This window comes from Oreochromis aureus, linkage group 3, assembly GCF_013358895.1.
Source record: "Oreochromis aureus strain Israel breed Guangdong linkage group 3, ZZ_aureus, whole genome shotgun sequence".
Lineage (NCBI taxonomy): Eukaryota > Metazoa > Chordata > Actinopteri > Cichliformes > Cichlidae > Oreochromis > Oreochromis aureus.
The window spans coordinates 46,180,841-46,192,894 of record NC_052944.1 but is presented as its reverse complement, the minus strand read 5'-3'; the positions used below and the strand labels follow the sequence as shown (position 1 = coordinate 46,192,894).

The following is a 12,054-nucleotide window of genomic DNA, read 5'->3' as shown; positions in this document are numbered from 1 at the left end:
TAATCATGTGATTCAGGTGTGTTGACCCAGGGCAAGATCTAAAACCTGCAGGGACACCGGCCCCCGTGGACTGGGATTGGGGACCCCTGCTTTAGTGCAAACAACTGCATGTCAGTTTAACAGTTGGTCTAATTCTTTATTTGTTAAAGAAAATGCAGATTTAAGACACTTTACCATGGCTTCATTTTCCAGACCTGTCAAGTAGATTAATCTTTTTTTATGCAATCGAGGGTTTTACCAGAATTTGGTTGCAAGTAATTCTGAAAGCAAGCTCTAGTTTTGTTTTCATATTAATATTTCACCTGCCGATGTTGTGATTGGAGGCTCCATCTTTGCATTGATCTTTCAGCAAAAATGTTTTTGCTTGACAAGTTATTTTTCTACAAGTGTATAATACGTATAAGGCATGACAAAAATTGAGTGAATTCAAGTATGTTTTTTTAAGTATATATTTTCTAGTTTTGTACTTGTTTGTTGCTTGTTTGTTGCTTTTATTCTCTGGTGTCCCGCTTCAATAATGTTTATCTGACTCTGATATTTTATTGGATCACAGATTCAGTCTTAACTGTATTTACTGATTGCATTAAAATTCATGTTGTCAGTTTTAGTTATCTTGTTTCAAAAGGCAACATCAGTTGTTAAAATGACCAATAATGTTTTTTTAACAAAAAAATATGGCTGCACACATATTTCTCTTTCTTTTAACAATGTGTTTTAACATGGTTTTAAAATATAAATACAAATAAAACCTGTAACGTGATCAACGAGTAAATGAAACAATGATGATTGCTTTAAATGGTCCATTTTGCTATAGAATCAATTATAATTTTAAATGTTCTTAATTTACTTTCAGTGAAATCGAGCATTTAAATACTTTTTCAGAATAGTAGTAATAAACTGAAGAGTGACTTTTTACTGCTTGCTTTATTCTAATTTGTTCTCTTAGAATTTCTCCACCATAGCTGATTGGGGATTTGAACAGTGTACAATCGTCGATGTATTGCATTGCATCTTCTGAGTGACCATCCAATAGGGTCAGTGTGCCTGTACAGGGTACAGCAGCTAACCTCTGAGCACATTCCAATGTTTTGACAGTTTATTCATTAGAGATACTAAATGAGATATTTGCTCTTTTGAAATGCTGTTTCATGGTCAACCTTAATATCCAGTCAGGGCTCTAGAGTGCGACCAATTTGGTCGCAAATGCGACCAAATTTCTCAAAAGTGCGACTAAAAGAAAATACTTGGTCGCACTGGTGCGACCAAGTATTTTCTCGGGAAAAATAAAAATAAAAAGTTTCCGCAACTCTGAAAGTCTCCGTGTGTTCAACAACAGACACACATTGTGCCCATGTCGTGTTCTAAACCAATCAGATAGTCAGAGGCGGGGACCTCTGTGATTGGCCGTGGTCCAGATATTCCTGCAGGCCTACGTATGTTTACGTTTGAAAGTGCGGGCAGATAGAGAAGGGTGAGTAGCCAGGTCCGATAGAAGTGTATGAAGTTGGTATTGAGAAAATATGAAAAGAACAATTGATAACTTTTTCGTTAAGTTAAGGCCTGATCAGTCCAAAATTCTGAGCCAGCGCTCTGACACGGAGCCATCAACCTCTCAGTTTTTGTCAAACACTGGTCCGGAGACGGCATCAGAAAATGAGCCACATACGATCGACTCCCAGCCAGAGCCCACTGAAAGTAAAAGTGAGAAAATGTATAAATTTCCAATCGAGTGGCTTGACCAGTTTCCCTGGCTAAGATACAGCCAAGCTGACGCGATAAATGCACTGCCCAAATGTCCCCTCTTCCCACTGCCTTTCAGCGGCAGGCAGCAGTAAACAGGTCATCGGAGGCCGAGATGATCATTAAGTTTAACATCGCCTACAATATTGCAAAAGAAGAAGTTCCATTTACTAAGTTCAAGTCAGAAATAACTCTTCACAAGAAAAATGGCTTGGACATAAACCCCACATACAGCAATGATGTTGCATGCGCCCAGTTTATAGGCGTCATCACTGACACACTGAAAAAAAAGACGTCAGTGGAAATTGCGAACAGTGCATACATGGCATTCCTGATCGATGGAGACAGACATCGCCACAAAAGAATGCGTCATTGTGTACGCTCATATCTTGCAAAAAGGAAGACCAGCGAATATACTGATTGGACACATTGAGGTCGAGCATGCCCATGCCCAAGGTAAGCCATGTCATGTCACGTAGCCTATATAGGTAAATAATATGATCAATAATATTACGTCTTTTTACTGCATTAACCATATGTAGCATATTCTTATCATTGAAAATTAAACATAGCAATAATACATGAATACAGAAACTGAAACTGAAAAAGACTGCATTGTAAACTCTTGATCTGACAAGTAAATGGTATTTTTTTTTATTCGTTTAGGAGTTTATGCTGCCTCAAAGAAAGCATTTGCTGCTCTTGGGGACCAGTGCAGTAACTGGTTGGAGAAAATCATTGCTATGGGGGCTGATGGTGCTGCTGTTAATTTGGCCAGCAAAGGGGGTGTCATAGTCCTTCTGCAGCAGGAGGCAGGTGACCACATTGTGCCATTCCACTGTATGCCTCACAGGTAAGACTAGAAGACAAGAAATGACTGACACTCTAAAGTCACTGTGGGTTAATTTCTTTTATAGAGCAGATATATCTACATTTAAAAGTTTACTATCTTTTCAGATTGGAATTGGCAATGTTGTCAGTTCAGAGGGACATTCCAATGATCAGGCAGTTGTATGACCTTCTCCATTTAATTTGGAAGACGTATCGTTTCAGCCCAAAATCAATGAGAGAGCTCAGGGTCATTGGGGCTGACTTGGGAGTAAATGCGCTGGTGCCCAGTGGGGTGAAGGGAACAAGGTGGCTCCCACATGTTTCAAGGGCCCTGGAGACCTTTCTGAAACCAGGGCAGTTCACTACTGTGTACCGCCACATGGACTATTTGGCAGGTTCCTCTGCCAATGCAGACATTGCAGGCCAAGCTACGAAGGTCAGTGCATTATTTCTGAATATTCTTTTTATTTCAGCAAATTACGCAATTGTTATTGACTTTATATTTTTTAAGAATGTAGTTCATCAATGTTCTAGGTGACTAATTTTTATTGTTGTATCATACAGGTTAAGAAATCAATGGAAGATGCCACTTTTGTGGCCTTTTGCCATTTTATTACAGATGTGTTCAGTGGCATTAGTAAGTTTAGCCTCCTACTTCAAAGGAATGATGTCATCCTACCACAGGTAAGTGAGATAAAGTGGGATGTGTATATTTGAATTGTGTTTGTGGTCATCTTCAACTTTTTTAAAAATACAGCACTGTTATACCCAAACAGGTCGTTTGCAGCCTGGAACAACTGCTGGTGACCACAGAGGTAATGGTTGCAAGACCCAAGCCTCATGGAAGACTGTCAGAGTTCCTGACTCATATGAGGCTGCAGAGGAGGCAGCAGGATAAAGAGGGTGAAATGGCAGTGTACAAATTCCAGGTAGACCTACATATAGCTGTGTCTCGTATTTAAACAGAGAACACTATTTATTATTTTATGATTATTTCTTATTTATATTTGCACAAATATTTCTAATATCAATATCACAATCTCTATTTATCGTTTATGCAATACACAGACAATAACACTTAAAGGAGAGGCATCAAATCTGGCTGAAGATGGTGTTGCTGCCACTAAACTTAAAAAAGTAATGGATGCAACAATCAAATCCACTGTGAAAAATCTAAAAGCAAGATTCAGTAGTCTCCTAGGCAAGTGTATTAAATACATGTAGATAAGAAATATTTTTATTATTGTTAACAGCATTGTTATATTTTTATTTTCATTTATTAAAATGTATTTGTTCTTACAACAGAGGAGAGTGCTTCTGAGTCAGCCACAACCAAAGCTGTCAAATGCTTCAACATTTTCAATCATGATAGCTGGCCAGAGAACAAAGAGGATTTAGTGGACCATGGTGCTGATGACCTTGCTTTTCTCTTGGATCACTTCTCCACAGTGCTGAGAAGGTAGCTGGTGGATTGCTACGATATCATGTGTGCTGGTCGTATATATGTTGTTTATGTGAACACCGATTAGCTGTGTAAACCACATCATTTTCAGAAATGGTGTAAACGCAGAGCTTGCAAAAGAAGAGTTTGTAAGTTTGAAGCTGTTAATTGCCAAGATGTTCAAAGACAAGACCTACCTCAGCCTTTGGGAGCTCATGTTGACCAGAGAGCCGTACTGCTCAGAGCACAAGGTCAGTTTTGGTTGATGTTCTTTCCTAAGATTGTGTGAGTTTTGCTATCTAACACACATTGGTTCAATAAATCTCTTGAATGTATTTTTCTCTCAGAACATCCTGCATCTTGTACACATTATGCTGGTCCTACCTGTCTCAGCTGCGGTATGTGAAAGAGGGTTCTCTGCACAGAAGAGAATTAAATCAGACACAAGAGCATCCCTTCATTCAGAGACAGTGGATGACCTGATAAGAATCAGTGTGGAGGGGCCAAGTCTGGAAGATTTTGATGCTAGAGAGAGTGTGGCAAGCTGGTTCACCCAAGGTGAAAGATCAAGAAGGCCAAATTACAGGAGCTGGCCATCTGAGGGGCATGTGCCTGCAATGGAGGACAGTCCATAAGATATCAAGTTGTTCGGATATTGAAATGTTCAGATTGAAACCTTTGACACTTTGAGTAACTTTTTAATTTAGATGGGTTTTTTTATTTAATATATCTTGAGATGTTTTAAATTTGTTTAATGTTGAAATTTCAGCTCAGTGAAGCACTTTAAGCACAAGCATTTTTAAGTAATCTTTCTTGTAGAACTTTGCTACAAATAAAGAGCTTTGTGTTGAAAGGTTGTTAGTTAATCATTTACAAATCAATATTTACAAATCAAAAAAACGTGAACATGTAAAACTGCGGTGTTAAGCAATGCAGTTAAAAAATTTGGGTACGCCTAACTTTTGTGCTGGTGCGCCTAAAAATAAAATTTAGGCGCACCAGTGCAACCATGGCAAAAAGTTAGTCTAGAGCCCTGCCAGTGATGAGAGGTGGAGGCACCAAGATGTCTTTTCTCGGATGTAATTCTTTGCCTTGTTTCATAAGCAGTCAATAAGGTAGACAGAATTCCAAATAAGGTTTGAATGTGATCACAAGTTCTCTGTAGAGCCTCTGAAGAACAAAAGAATCTGTAGCTTCTCTTTGAAAGTATTCAATACTTTCGAATAAATTATTTAATTAATTGAATCATTTCTGTAACTGTGAGACACTTGCTGCTGCTTATCTTGGCCACGTCTCCTTTGAAAAAGAGGTTTTTAATCTCAATGGGATCTTCTTGGTTAAATAAAAAATTTGAAATGTTCTAATGTCATTTTCATAACTACTTACTCCCCAAATTAAAGACAATATTAATAAAGAAAATGCATGACTTTTAAAAGCTTAATTGCTTGGTTCATCTGGTTCAGGTGAAATAAGTTTTCCAAGTGTATAATATTTCCTGGTTTAAAAGTGATTCCTGCTTAAGGGGGAGCTTCCTGTGCTAGTAAATGCATACATGAGAATGCCAGAATGCATGTGTGTAAAGGATAAATAATGGGATTGTATGTGTATATGAATATAGGAGTACAGTCGTCCCTCATTATAACGTGGTTCACCTTTCACAGCCTCGCTGTTTCGTGGATTTTTTTTTTTGTTTTGTGCAATTTTGGATGTTTTTTGTTGTTGTTGTTTTTGGTTTTTTTACAATGCATTGTGTTCTGCGTCCTGATTGGCTGTAGACCATTGTAGATCAATCTTGTGCCGTGTCCCCTGTACTGTACAGAAAGCGTTCAGCTTGTCAAATTTACATAAATCTTCGATCGCTAGCAGTGTGACTCTGAAGTGCTGCACTGTATGTTTGTAAGATTTCTCCCCAACAAACACAACAATGTTGCTGCTTCACTCGCAGTTTCTACTTGATATCTGTTGATTGTCTGAGCACTAAAGTTGCTGAGATTCAAGTGAACATCTCATGATGTGTTTTCAGTGCTCTAGTCTGAGAGTAAAACTATATTTAAAACACATGAAGTCAATCACTTATGTAACAGATTCATCCACCAGTCCTAACAGCATCATTTAAAACATTTCAATAGAAAATGTTTTAAAAACAGAGACTATTATTTTCAACACAGAGCAGAATACAGGAGGGATATGCACCATAAGCCCAACCCAGTGTGAGGGTCCATGTTTCCACAGTGAGTAAATAAATGCAGTACTATATGCTGCTCAGCTAATAGAAAAGTTAGTTTAAAATACACTTAATGACAAAAGATACTTGACTGTTGATTTGGTTTAGCATTAATAATCTTGGAAGTTAGACGACCACTGGAAGATGGAGAAGCTTTAGATGAAAACCATTTTCATGTCTCTCCTCTTCTGCTTCTTTCTAACAGCAGACGTCCTTCAGGATCTCTCTCCACCCAACCAACATGGAGTCTTCTGCCTTTAACAGATGCTGCTCTGCACTTAGTTTCCTTATAAACTAAGTGCAAAGTGACCACTGCATGAGAACCATGAAATACTCTTCAGCCTATTACACAAATTTCACTCCAGAATTCACAATGTTTAGTTGCATAAGTATTATATGTCTAAATCATATAACACAGATATTCACTTTTTCATTATCCACAAACATGTCTGCAAGACAAATGTTATTTTCTGCTCTCCCTTTGTCTCACTGAGCAGCCATTTCAACTCTACTACGTTAGGAAGATACACAAAAAGACCAAACAATAGATGTAGGGCGGGCAAAGGCACTTCCATGCTCACAAACAATTAGAGACAGTAAAGTGAAGATAATACTTAACTGAAATCAGGAAGGCTTCCAGAAGAGCTTTGGAAAGAGAGACAAGAGGAAGAATGTGTGTTTATTAGTGTATATGTGTGTGTGAGAGAGAAATGCAGAGATAAGTACAGGAATGACTCTTAAAAGAACCGTTTGTGTTTGTACGAAGAAGGAACATGTGGAGGCAAAGGGACAAAGGGGACCTCACGACAGGTGATGTTTGTACAAAGAAGGAAAAAGAAGGAAAGAATGGTTATTTTCATCTAAAGTATTGCATTATAAATGCAAAACCAAAACAAAATGCAATATTAACTTATATTAACTTTTGCAGTTATATCTGGAATTACATGTACAGACACTGCTGATTTTAGAGCTCTCATCTTGTTACAGCATCATCTTTTCCTTCTTTCCCCATCAACACACCCATTACCACTTCTCATTGGTCCTGCAGTTACCTGGCTCTAAAACTGCTCCTCTTCCTGGAGTGAAGCACAGCCTGATAACCCTCCCTCTTCTTCCTGCTCTTAAACACAGCACCTCCTCTCTGTCCACGTGTTTCCTCGTTCCCTCCCCTTCAGATCTGCAGTTTGAAGATGGGTGTAACCAACATGTGGTGACGTGTAAGAGCTGACAGGCTCCATTCACTGCAGAAACATGTTGTTGAGATCAGAGCTCAGACTAGTTTCAGTTATAAGGAAGAGAAACTCACACAGTCACTGACACTGAGAGGAGAAATGGCACAGAAAGGAGTTCAGCTGGACCGAGAAACCTTCTCTTGTTCCATCTGTTTGGATCTACTGAAGGATCCGGTGACTATTCCCTGTGGACACAGCTACTGCATGAACTGCATTAAAGAGTTCTGGCATGAAGGGGAAGAGAAAAAGAAAATCCACAGCTGCCCCGAATGCCGAAAGGGTTTCATACCGAGGCCTGTCCTGGTGAAAAATGTCATGTTTTCAGCTTTAGTGGAGCAGCTGAAGAAGACTGGACTCCAAGCTGCTCCAGCTGATCACTGCTGTGCTGGACCTGAAGATGTGGCCTGTGATGTCTGCACTGGGAGGAAGCTGAAAGCCATCAAGTCCTGTTTAGTCTGTCCAGCCTCTTACTGTGAGAAACACCTCCAACCTCACTATGATGCAGCTCCATTAAAGAAACACAAGCTGGTGGCCCCCTCCAAGAAGCTCCAGGAGAACATCTGCTCTCGTCATGAGGAGGTGATGAAGATTTTCTGTCGTACTGATCAGCAGAGTATCTGTTATCTCTGCACAATGGATGAACATAAAGGCCATGAAACAGTCCCAGCTGCAGCAGAAAGGACTGAGAAGCAGAAGGAGCTTGAGGTGAGACGACTAAACATCCAGCAGAGAATCCAGGAGCGAGAGAAAGATGTGAAGCTGCTTCAACAGGAGGTGGAGGCCATCAATGGCTCTGCTGATAAAGCAGTGGAGGACAGTGAGAAGATGTTCAGTGAGCTGATTCGTCTCATCCAGAAAAGAAGCTCTGATGTGAAGCAGCAGGTCAGATCCCAGCAGGAAACTGAAGTGAGTCGAGTCAAAGAGCTTCAGGAGAAGCTGGAGCAGGAGATCGCTGAGCTGAAGAGGAAAGACGGCGAGCTGGAGCAGCTCTCACACACAGAGGATCACAACCAGTTTCTACACAACTACCCCTCACTGTCAGCACTCAGTGAGTCTACACACTCATCCAGCATCAATATTCGTCCTCTGAGCTACTTTGAGGATGTGACAGCAGCTGTGTCAGAGACCAGAGATAAACTACAGGACATTCTGAGAGAGGAATGGACAAACATCTCACTGACAGTCACTGAAGTGGATGTTTTACTGTCACCACCAGAGCCAAAGACCAGAGCTGGATTCTTAAAATATTCACATGAAATCACACTGGATCCAAACACAGCAAACACACATCTGTTATTATCTGAGGGGAACAGAAAAGTAACATTTATGGAACAACAACAGTCTTATTCTGATCATCCAGACAGATTCACTGTATACTGTCAGATCCTGAGTAGAGAGAGTCTGACTGGATGTTGTTACTGGGAGGTGGAGTGGAGAGGGGAAGCAGCTGGTGTAGCAGTCGCATACAAGAATATCAGCAGAACAGGGAGCTTCAATGAATCTGTATTTGGAAACAATGACAAATCTTGGGCACTATATTGTGACACAATCAGTTTTCAATTTTGGCACAACAATGTCCAAACTGTCCTCTCAGGTCCTCGGTCCTCCAGAGTAGGAGTGTACCTGGATCACAGAGCAGGTATTCTGTCTTTCTACAGCGTCTCTGAAACCATGACTCTCCTCCACAGAGTCCAGACCACATTCACTCAGCCGCTCTATGCTGGACTTTGTCTTTCATTTTCTGATGGAGTTACTGCAGAGTTGATTAACCCTCTGGGGTCCACCGATTTAAGACGGCACAGCAACAAGATGCAGCGGCCAGAGTCTCCGTTTCAACGTGTGTCGAAAGCCCAGACTTCAAAGTATATACCAGTTTTTAAATCGTGTTGATTGGCCATGTAAAACCAGAGTTAATTACGATCAAAAATAAATGCAATGTTTTTTCTGAATAAAACAGTGGTGTTTACTGCGGGAAGAAACAGTAAAAACTGTGTTTTCTACGGACATCGCTAGCAAACACTCTCCACTTGCGAGCAAAAAAGAAATAACACCCCTTCTCTATTGGTGTTGAAGTGTACCATGTCAACCAATCAAAAAATTATATCGCAACATGTGGCATTTGGTTGTTTAGGTAGAGGGGGAAGATTTAGGAGAGAGAGCAAGTTTTCGCATGTGAGACTTTTAGCATGTTTGGAGTCTATAGTTAGTGTGTAGTGTAGACATTGTTTTGTTTTGTTTTGTGTGTCAGTTATACTGCTGAATGTCACAGTTGGTGCAAAAAGGCAACCAAAGACAGACTGCAATGTGAATCCTGTCTCCAGCTAGAAAACGGGAGGAGTGATACATCTCTTGCTGTCAGACCTGCAGAGTTTAGGCCTGTGGTGTTCTCCTCTGTCTTATAATGGACAGTAACTTTTTTTTTGGAGTGGCACAAAAAATGTCTGTGCCTTCTTATTTGATGTAGAACACCTATTTGTCGTGTTAATAGTTATGGTTATATAAAAAACACCTGAGGCCTTGGCTGCATTTTTAGCTAAATAGTACCATATAACTTTGTTGTTTGCAAAACCTGTGCATAATTTTTCAAAATGCACAATTTCTATTTGCATTTCAGTGAAATTGATTCATTAACATGTTTGTGGTTTTTACAGCAAAAATTTGTACTTTTTTCTACTCGGATTTTATGGGGTTTTTTGTCTGAATTTAGATCAATTGTGTTAATACAGTATGTCAAAATGAAAAAATAACTCCTAATTCAGATATTTGAGGTTGTGCTGAAAATAATGATACCAAACAAGGCAAGATGAATAGTTTTTAAACATGAAATATAGAGGTCAAATCAAAAGTAGGGATGGGTATCATTTAGGTTTTATCCAATACCGGTGCCAAACCGGTAGTTTTGAAACAGTGCCGGTGCTTAAAGAATGGAGAACACAAACTTTGTCCAAAAACCTCTCATGTTTAGCTGTTTTCCACTTTTTCTTTGGTCATTTTAGCCTTTTTGGCCAGGGTGAAGGGAGTATCTGCCATCAAACAAGAAGACAGCCGCATGTAACTACGACGGTGTTTGCTAGTTCACCTTACATGCATTAATGTAATAATGTGGTTAGCCTACTCAACATTAATTACACACGAACAACATTAAGCTACTGACCCAGAGAACAACGGCGTCTGCTGCCATCATCATCCGTCATCATTTCTGCTACACTGACAGGGCTAGGGGCCAGGACTCTCCTCTTCGGGTTTTTGGGGGATGTTGCTAACTCCGGGGCTGATAACAGGCACCACACCCGCAGTAGATGTGCTCAGTGTGAGGTCTTGCGGCAAGCTATCAAATACGGTGCATTTCTCAGCTTTTAAAAAACCGCTATGCGTCGCCAGGTGTTTCATCAGATTCAAGGTGTTACCTCCTTTGACAGTATCACAGTATCACCTTAAAGCACTTGTTGCAGGCTGCTGAGTTTTCATCTTTTGCTGTGAAGTACAGCCAGACTTTTGACCGCTTCGCCTTGGGCATTTTTAATCTGTAGCTCTGCTCTAAAAGAACGTACGTACCTGGCCCCGCCTACTATCCTTAGAAAGGTAAAATGATTGGCTAGAATCCAAAGTGTATGACATCTAAGGGAAAAAAAAGCACCGAAATGTGCGCTGCTTTTCGGTCTGGTTACTACTGTTTATGTAAGAACCAGTGCCATAATGGCACCGGATACCGGTACCCATCCCTAATCAAAAGTAGTAAAAAATGGCCAATTATACCCTGGACCCCAGAGGGTTAAAGTCAAATAGACACAGAAGACAGGTTCATGTTGATCCCTGACCATTATATGTACTTGTGTAGTTTCTAAATGAGGCTTTACATTTTAGAAGCTGAGAAGTTCAGTGGTCCATTGATGTGTGAAAATAATATTGCACTGATTCAAACTGTACTTACATTTATATACCTTACATCAATATAAATCTGAATTTGTTCTTATGGCTGATAATCATGTGAGTTTAAATGATACTACTCTTCATATTCAGCATGTTTGAAATCTGTCATCAGTCTGGTTAGTGGTTTTATTCTGTAGTTGCTGTAGTGGGTTGTCAAATGCAACAATATATTGGAGCTGCAGTGATATACATATACATATATATATACAAAAAACTTGAATCTTACAGTGTTTATTTATCGGATAAAATAAGTTAAATGTCACCGTTATTATTGTCCGGGGGTGTCCAAATTCAAAGGCTGCATCCACCTGAGGACCTTGCCTTCGCGATCTAAGTGGGCTGGGTCCTCCGAAAGCCGGGTAGACCGAAAATGAGTGACTGTGAAATTCTGAAATTGGACGGTCTAGCCTTCAGAATTACGTCACGAGCTCTCTCAGTGGAGTGAAACTTAGCCGCCTGCTCCTTGCTATCTAAAATATAACCGGATGCTTATGGCGTTATTTTTGTGCCACTATTCTGAGTGCACGTAAAAAAAAATTGAGCGCATATAAAAAAATTTTGCAGGTGCAATTTATTTTGAGCGAAGAATAGGCATCTCCGAAAACGTCAGAGCACTTTTGCAAATATGTGATGTCTTGATAAATCGAGCAGATATC

At 39.9% G+C, this 12,054-nt stretch overlaps 2 protein-coding genes across 2 annotated transcripts; both read left to right on the top strand.

The window, feature by feature from the left end:
• Positions 1 to 2,078: 2,078 nt before the first annotated feature.
• On the top strand, positions 2,079 to 4,278 carry LOC120433824 (zinc finger protein 862-like). The gene is made up of 8 exons (XM_039600761.1): positions 2,079 to 2,196; positions 2,407 to 2,593; positions 2,698 to 3,007; positions 3,136 to 3,255; positions 3,348 to 3,500; positions 3,640 to 3,772; positions 3,877 to 4,030; positions 4,125 to 4,278. Exons 1-8 carry the CDS (start codon positions 2,079 to 2,081, stop codon positions 4,276 to 4,278), a joined length of 1,329 nt encoding a protein of 442 aa, XP_039456695.1.
• Positions 4,279 to 7,485: 3,207 nt separating this feature from the next.
• Positions 7,486 to 10,092, top strand: LOC120439409 (tripartite motif-containing protein 16-like). The gene has a single exon (XM_039610364.1). The coding sequence runs from the start codon at positions 7,568 to 7,570 to the stop codon at positions 9,356 to 9,358; it is 1,791 nt and encodes a 596-aa protein (XP_039466298.1). The 5' UTR covers positions 7,486 to 7,567; the 3' UTR covers positions 9,359 to 10,092.
• Positions 10,093 to 12,054: the final 1,962 nt, after the last annotated feature.

Coding starts and splice junctions, on each gene's coding strand:
- LOC120439409 (XM_039610364.1), top strand. CDS start 7,568: ATGGCACAGAAAGGAGTTCAGCTGGACCGAGAAACCTTCTCTTGTTCC.
- LOC120433824 (XM_039600761.1), top strand. CDS start 2,079: ATGGAGACAGACATCGCCACAAAAGAATGCGTCATTGTGTACGCTCAT. Junction 3,256..3,347: donor ATGATGTCATCCTACCACAG/GTAAGTGAGATA, acceptor ATACCCAAACAG/GTCGTTTGCAGCCTGGAACA. Junction 4,031..4,124: donor TTCTCCACAGTGCTGAGAAG/GTAGCTGGTGGA, acceptor CATCATTTTCAG/AAATGGTGTAAACGCAGAGC.